The sequence below is a fragment of the Conger conger genome, chromosome 12 (assembly GCF_963514075.1).
Source record: "Conger conger chromosome 12, fConCon1.1, whole genome shotgun sequence".
Lineage (NCBI taxonomy): Eukaryota > Metazoa > Chordata > Actinopteri > Anguilliformes > Congridae > Conger > Conger conger.
Genome location: NC_083771.1, coordinates 12,558,588 through 12,566,282, shown reverse-complemented (window position 1 = coordinate 12,566,282; position 7,695 = coordinate 12,558,588). Strand labels below are relative to the sequence as shown.

The 7,695-nt window shown below is 45.5% G+C and overlaps 1 protein-coding gene across 1 annotated transcript in view; it reads left to right on the top strand.

The window, feature by feature from the left end:
• noc4l (nucleolar complex associated 4 homolog) overlaps window positions 1-6,020 on the top strand; it is a 9,543-nt gene extending 3,523 nt beyond the window's left edge. Inside the window, exons 9-15 of the mRNA XM_061263334.1 lie at window positions 1-7; window positions 1,096-1,156; window positions 1,263-1,373; window positions 2,383-2,546; window positions 3,689-3,771; window positions 4,992-5,105; window positions 5,365-6,020. The exon at window positions 1-7 is cut by the window's left edge and continues 105 nt beyond it. Of these exons, the coding sequence (XP_061119318.1) occupies window positions 1-7; window positions 1,096-1,156; window positions 1,263-1,373; window positions 2,383-2,546; window positions 3,689-3,771; window positions 4,992-5,105; window positions 5,365-5,484 (660 nt within the window). The 3' untranslated portion in view covers window positions 5,485-6,020. The remainder of the gene's footprint in view (window positions 8-1,095; window positions 1,157-1,262; window positions 1,374-2,382; window positions 2,547-3,688; window positions 3,772-4,991; window positions 5,106-5,364) is intronic.
• The last annotated feature ends 1,675 nt before the right edge of the window (window positions 6,021-7,695 follow it).

Below are 7,695 nucleotides of genomic sequence, written 5' to 3'. Positions count from 1 at the left end.
GACGTGGGTGAGTCTATTGCGGCGGTCACACCACAACGGCGGGGGGATTTTCCATTGCCCTGGTAGTGGATCTGCACATTGGTTGGAGTGGATCTGATTTGGTCCCAGAACAGTTGCGTGTCAGCATCCATGAACACGGACACCCACCGGGGAAATGGGATAGAGTTACACTTGATCCAACATCTTGCCGAAATTACTGACACTGGTTGTACGTGTAGTTTGTCAGATAGTTGATGGTAGCTCCCTCTATTTCTTGTGAACAACATCACCTTAACAGCTACGCCAAACCAATTGTAATTGGTAGTAGTCCCACAATTAATCATAAACAGTGTGGACGCGAGGTGGTGCAAATCTAAAATTATATAATAATTTTATTAATTTGAACGGTTGCTAAGTTTGTCATGGAACCCACTTCTCTTGCTGCATTCACGTGACTTCCGTAAGTTTTACTTGCAGGTCAGAGATATTGGTGCTGTCAGAAAGTTCCCATATTTCCAACTTGGAATTACAACTCATAGGTTGACGTAAATGGTTTTTCCCAGTCGGAAAGGTGGTAATTTCGGAATTTCCAATACAACGTCATACCATATAACAGGAATCATCAAATCTGGCCTGGGGGTTTTTATTTTTTTATTTTTTTATTTTTCCCTCCCCCCCCTCTCTCTTCTTCTCCTGGAAATTACTGCTACTTTTTGGCCCGACTGTCCTCACACCTGAGTCCCAGGTAAACTGAGGGTGGAAAGCCAGCAGTTCTCTTCCCTCAAGGACCACTGTTTGCAGAACAGGGCCATGTAATGTCATAGGTCTTGCAACTGGCGTGAGGAGGGGCATGGTTTCCCTCCTCCAATCACAGATTGCATTTCTGGCAATAATGGAATAATGGAAGTGTGGTCCAGAGTTGAATAAAAAATGGTAGTAATATCAACATTTCTTGCGGTTTGAATTCTAGTTATGCTTCAGTTGTGCTTGGGATATCTTTTATTTGTATGAATAATGGACCAGGCTCAATGAGGGAAGGTAGATGAGGCATACTGTATATTGAAGGTCTCCTGTCTACATGTCTGATCCATAGTTGTTCTCTATCCTTTTCACCAGGGGGCGCTATAAGCTTGCTGGCTCTGAATGGACTGTTTGTGTTGATTCACCAACACAATCTGTGAGTGTATGAGCACATTCCTCTCTGAGCATATGCAAGCAGTACGCTGTTTATCAGCTGTGTGTATGCCTGCACGCAGTGACTCACGGTTTGCGCGTGTCTGCAGTGACTACCCCGACTTCTACAAGAAGCTGTACAGTCTGCTGGAGCCCTCAGTGTTCCACGTCAAATACCGAGCGCGGTTCTTCCACCTGGCCAACATCTTCCTCTCCTCCAGGTGAGTCTTCCTCACACAGCGTGTGTAATAATGATGACAATTTGTTTTATAGCCGATGCTTTTATCCGAAGTGACTTACGGTTGATTAGACAAAGCAGTGGACAATCCCCCCTGGATGCAGGGTTAAGGGCCTTTCTCGAGGGCCCAGCAGCTGTGCAGATCTTATCGTGGCCACACCAGGACATGAACCACCATCCTTTCCAGGGTCCCAGTCATGAACCTTAGCCACTAGACTACAGGCTGCCCAGGCTGTGTGTGTTCAGTACTGTGTTGCAGCAGAACGGACAACAGGAGTGTGTCATGTCAAATGAATGTATTTTTGCGTTTTACGCATTCAACTGGCTTTTTTGTCCGGTGTGGTTTAAAAGACCTTTGTGACAGAGAGCACCAAATGCGACTGCAGGCATCAGTTTTACCCTTCTTCCCTCCATTGGAATCACATGGTACGGCATGTGGTGAAATTCTATGGGAATAGATCCAATGCATTTTTAAATATGGCGGGTGGTCTTTATTACTTTTCTGTGCTTGATTGATCTTGACTGGTGCAATTGAGCCAACTAAAGAAGACCAGGCAGGGTTTCAGAGTATTTCATTGGTTCCAATTCACAGACAAGCTCCGCTCAGTTTTGTAGAAAAGTATTTCAATCCAAAATAATAACGTCATTGAACCAGGTCTGCAAAATCCTGAGTGATTTAAAAGAGCACAAAGAGTGACTACGAGCATCAAAACTGGGCAGACTTAAATGTGTGATATATCGAAGTTCAGTCTGAACTACATGAACAGTTGATACAATCATAAAGCTGTTTGTAATCGAGTGGATGACAGTATTAATTAGGGAGGAAGCATAGAAATGTCAATGTAATTGTAAAATGGAGGCCTAAGGTTGTTATGGATGGGAGTGCTCCGGGAGGTAAGCTGTCTGTCCAAAGAGGCGGTGACCTCATCAGATCTGTGACCTCTCGCTCCCGTTTCCGTGGTAACGCTCGGCCCCTCCCCGCCTCTCCGCAGCCACCTGCCCGTGTACCTGGTGGCGGCCTTCGCCAAGCGCCTGTCACGGCTGGCCCTGACAGCGCCCCCCGCTGCCCTGCTCATGGTACTGCCGTTCATCTGCAACCTGATCCGCCGCCACCCATCCTGCCGAGTGCTCATACACCGGCCCAGCGCGTCTGACGGTACGCCCTCCCCGCCCTCCACAAAAACACAGCCCCCTGACTCTCACCCCGTCCACAAAAACATAGCCCCCACACACTCACCCCATCCACAAAAACACAGCCCCCTGACTCCCAAAAACACAGCCCCCAGACTCTCACCCCATCCACAAAAACACAGCCCCCAGACCCTCACCCCATCCACAAAAACACAGCCCCCAGACCCTCACCCCATCCACAAAAACACAGCCCCCAGACCCTCACCCCATCCACAAAAACACAGCCCCCAGACTCTCACCCCATCCACAAAAACACAGCCCCCAGACTCTCACCCCATCCACAAAAACACAGCCCCCAGACTCTCACCCCATCCACAAAAACACAGCCCCCAGACCCTCACCCCATCCTCAAAAACACAGCCCCCAGACTCTCACTCCATCCACAAAAACACAGCCCCCAGACTCTCACCCCATCCACAAAAACACAGCCCCCAGACTCTCACCCCATCCACAAAAACACAGCCCCCAGACTCTCACCCCATCCACAAAAACACAGCCCCCAGACTCCCAAAAACACAGCCCCCAGACACTCACCCCAAGAACACCAGCCCCCAGACACCCCTCCCAAAAGGGTGTGCTGGCTTTTGTTGTTACTCAGCCCTCAGTTGATCAATTAAAGCAGTTAATTGCACAGTTAACTCCCCTCACCTGGTTTCCTGCACCACACCAGGGGGGTGGCTGTGAAAGGTGTCTGTGTGCTTTAGGAAGAGGTGTACTGCTACAGCACCCTGTTCAGCGCTGGTGTGGGAACCATTCACCCAGCTGGAGGTTCAGGTTATTTAAATATTTACTCTTCAGAATGTTGGATTGTTACAAAATTGTGTATGTAGTAATTACTCTCAACTAATTACAATAAAGCGTTGATTTAGTAAAACTGAGCACTAATTATTGCCTGGCATGATTTACAAAAAAATGCTAGAGATGAAAGGAAACATTGAGCAAATGGGATTGGTCATTCTTGAACCTCAACATCGAATGTGGTGAATGAATTTAGACCACACCCCCTCAGGGGGTTTAGGCCACGCTTCCCTGTTCCCCCTCAGGGAGTTTAGACCATGCATCCCTGACAGGGTGGCACTGACCTTTTGTGCACGTGCCTCTTTTCAGAACCCTGCGATGACCCCTACCTGATGGAGGTGGATGACCCCGCCCACTGCCACGCCCTGGAGAGCAGCCTATGGGAACTGCAGGTGTACAGACGGACACACAGACACATTCAGTACATACGGACACACAGACCCATTCAGTACAGACGGACACACAGACACGTTCAGTACAGACGGACACACAGACATGTTCAGTACAGACGGACACACAGACACGTTCAGTACAGATGGACACACAGATACATTCAGTACAGATGGACACACAGATACATTCAGTACAGACGGACACACAGACCCATTCAGTACAGACGGACACACAGACACGTTCAGTACAGACGGACACACAGACACGTTCAGTACAGACGGACACACTGACACATTCAGTACAGACGGACACACAGACACGTTCAGTACAGACGGACACACAGACATGTTCAGTACAGACGGACACGCAGACACAGTCAGTACAGACGGACACGCAGACATGTTCAGTACAGATGGACACTGACACATTCAGTACAGACGGACACACAGACACATTCAGTACAGACGGACACACAGACACATTCAGTACAGACGGACACACAGACACATTCAGTACAGACGGACACACAGACACGTTCAGTACAGACGGACACACAGACACGTTCAGTACAGACGGACACACAGACATGTTCAGTACAGACGGACACGCAGACATGTTCAGTACAGATGGACACACAGACACGTTCAGTACAGATGGACACTGACACATTCAGTACAGACGGACACACAGACACGTTCAGTACAGACGGACACACAGACACGTTCAGTACAGACGGACACACAGACGCATTCAGTACAGACGGACACTGACACATTCAGTACAGACAGACACATAGACACATTCAGTACAGACGGACACACAGACATGTTCAGTACAGACAGACACCGACACATTCAGTACTGACGGACACACTGACATGTTCAGTATAGACGGACACACAGACACGTTCAGTATAGACGGACACACTGACATTTTCAGTATAGACGGACACACAGACATGTTCAGTACAGACGGACACAGACACGTTCAGTATAGACGGACACAGACACGTTCTGTACAGACGGGCACACAGACACGTTCTGTACAGACGGGCACACAGACATGTTCAGTACAGACAGACACTGACACATTCAGTACAGACGGACGCACTGACCTGTTCAGTACAGACCAGACAAAGGTGCACATACCTGAGTACTGTTGGTATAACACAGACATGGACGGGCTGAGAGTAACTCTGTTGTCGAACCTGCCCCCTCAGACCCTGCAGAAACACTACCACCCAGACGTAGCCAAGGCTGCCATGGCGATCAACAAGCCTCTGACAGAGCAGGAGGATGAAATTGACGATCTGCTGGAGCTTTCAGCCTATGAGGTGATGTGACTGATGTGTATATCAGCGTGCTGTCGGTTGTGTGTGTCTGTACATGTGTATATCAGCTTGCTATTGGCTGTGTGTGACTGTACACATGTATATCAGCTTGCTACTGGCTGTGTGTGTCTGTACACGTGTATATCAGCGTGCTATTGGCTGTGTGACTACACATGTATATCAGCATGCTATTGGCTGTGTGTGACTGTACACATGTATATCAGCATGCTGTTGGCTGTGTGTGACTCTCCTCTCCCTGCAGCTGTTTGAACGGGGCTTGCAGCAGAAGGAGAAGCAGGCGCTGCCGCTGGAGTTTGAGGTTGCGACCCAGCTGCTGCAGGGGTCCGGAGGGGTTTTGGGGGCTCACTTCTCCCTGGAATAGACCACACCAGAACGGACTCCCAAGTCTGTCCCAACCCCACGCAAAACCCTCACATACAAACTTTTCCAACAGGCTGTTTTTCATTTTATATCTTTAAAAAAAAAAAAAAAATAATAAAACCTTAAAAAAGAGAATATCGCTCTGAAATAAATCCTGTATTTCAAAGTTTACTTGGCCTGCATGTTTAGTAGGCTGTCATGTTTTGGCAACTGTGGAAAGCAAGATTCTGACTGGCTTGTCATGATGGTTTTCTCTAAGATAGGATAAGGTTGCTATGGGGACAGACTCAAACAAACCTTAAGGTAGTATTTCTCAACCTCGGTCCTGGGGACCACTGTGTATACTGTTTTTTTTCTCACAGCAAATCTTTTGACTTGCTTTATTAAGGTTAAATGCATGCATTTCAGTTGGTTCATATTTTCTTTCCGTAAACGTGACACAATGCAGGTTCTGCTTATTTGCTTTGCTTTTTTAATGATTTGTTATTGGCCAAATAGTTTTGGTGGCCAGGGGCTTTATAAAATGTGTACGTTAAATTTCCTGCCTATGTGCTCTTTGTAAAGACAAAACATGCACCCATTTATGCAAACAATGACTCATGCCAACACATTTTGTAGATTGCAAACTGGCACTCATATTCTTAATTATGACAGGGGTTTCTGTTGCTTTTTGTGACGAACCAATTTTCAACCAATGAGCTTGAATTATTGTACAGCTATACGATGTACAACACAGAGTGCCAGCCGTCAACTGCATATTTTGAAATTCGGATTTAAAGGACTATAATCACAGGCAGAGGGTGAGTCAACATGTCAGTGAGGCTTTTTCAATGATAGGAAGGGATTTACAATGGTCAATTTAACAGTTCCTCCAGCCAAAAAGCGAAAGTCACCTCGATATTAAAATGGAGATTACATTTAAGCATGGAAGAGGGGTAGGACTTCATTTAGAACCCGAACATTAAATATGCCCGTGTATTGATCAACTAGTTCGCTAGGCAGATACATTTCTACTTTTCGGTCGTTGCGATTGCACTGATCATTTCATTTATATACAGTGACGGGTGGCGGAGAGAAACATCACATTAGCCTACATCCATGCACATTGCTGGCACAACGTTGGCAGCCATGTTTTGGTTACAAACTTAAAATGTGTTTTTTAAATGGAGTTGCCATTGCAGTCAAATCGAGGTCTACCTGTACTGCACTTTGACACCACAGCAACCTTGCCGGTATTTAAACTTTGATGTCCAGTAGATGGCAGCAGCTGCATTTGTTTTTGTTTTCGAAAGCTCCGGATCACCCTTAACAGTTAGGCTATTTCTGATATCAGCTGTGTAGCCTACATGTAAAGTATAACAAACCTAGAAGCTGTTTTCCATTCACATATATTTCAAATGAAATGCGCATCAAATTGTTTAACAGTATTTTCTCGTTTTGAACTATGTTTAGCCAATAAGACAGGCTCACAAGTTATAAGGCTATATAATATTGGAGTATTTTATCCAATTTTGTCCCCAGTTACACAAACACTTTTACTGCCCAGTTGAATCCACACAAATTGTTCCTCTTTATTTCTATTTTCCATGTTCCCCATTTTGTAGGGGAATATACAATAATAACGTAATTGTATTATTAACCTATGTTCTAACTTGTTGAATCAGGCAAGCTATATTATATATAATATAAATTAGTGGAGAATAATTACATCACGAACAAAGCCTAATGATAACTATCATAAAGCGGTACCATGAGAATCCGTATTGGCTACACCAGCGGTGCACTTCGCTACTACTTGTCAAAGCCGTTTCGGTTTACGCCTGTGGACAACCAATAATTGTGATGACCATTCCCAGGGGAGAGCGGGGATGGTTGTCACACTTTTTACTTGTGTTACTCACTAAATTCTGAGTCATTTCAACACTAGTGCAACCCTTTAAGTCTAAGTCTTTTATCCTCTTGCATTTATATAAGAATAAGATATCAACTCAGAGACAACCTGTCAAAATTTGTCAAAATTTGGGGCTGGTTGTCACAAAAAGAGTGACTCATATTTAACTTTTGAACATTCGTAAATGTTGTAGTCACCAAATAAGTTCTACATTTTGAAATATCTTTTACATCAAATAACTTTATTTCGAACACATTGTCTGTTTAAATGAAAGAAAAGTATGCCCGGGTGTGTGTTTTTTCCAGGTTTTTCACCAACCTT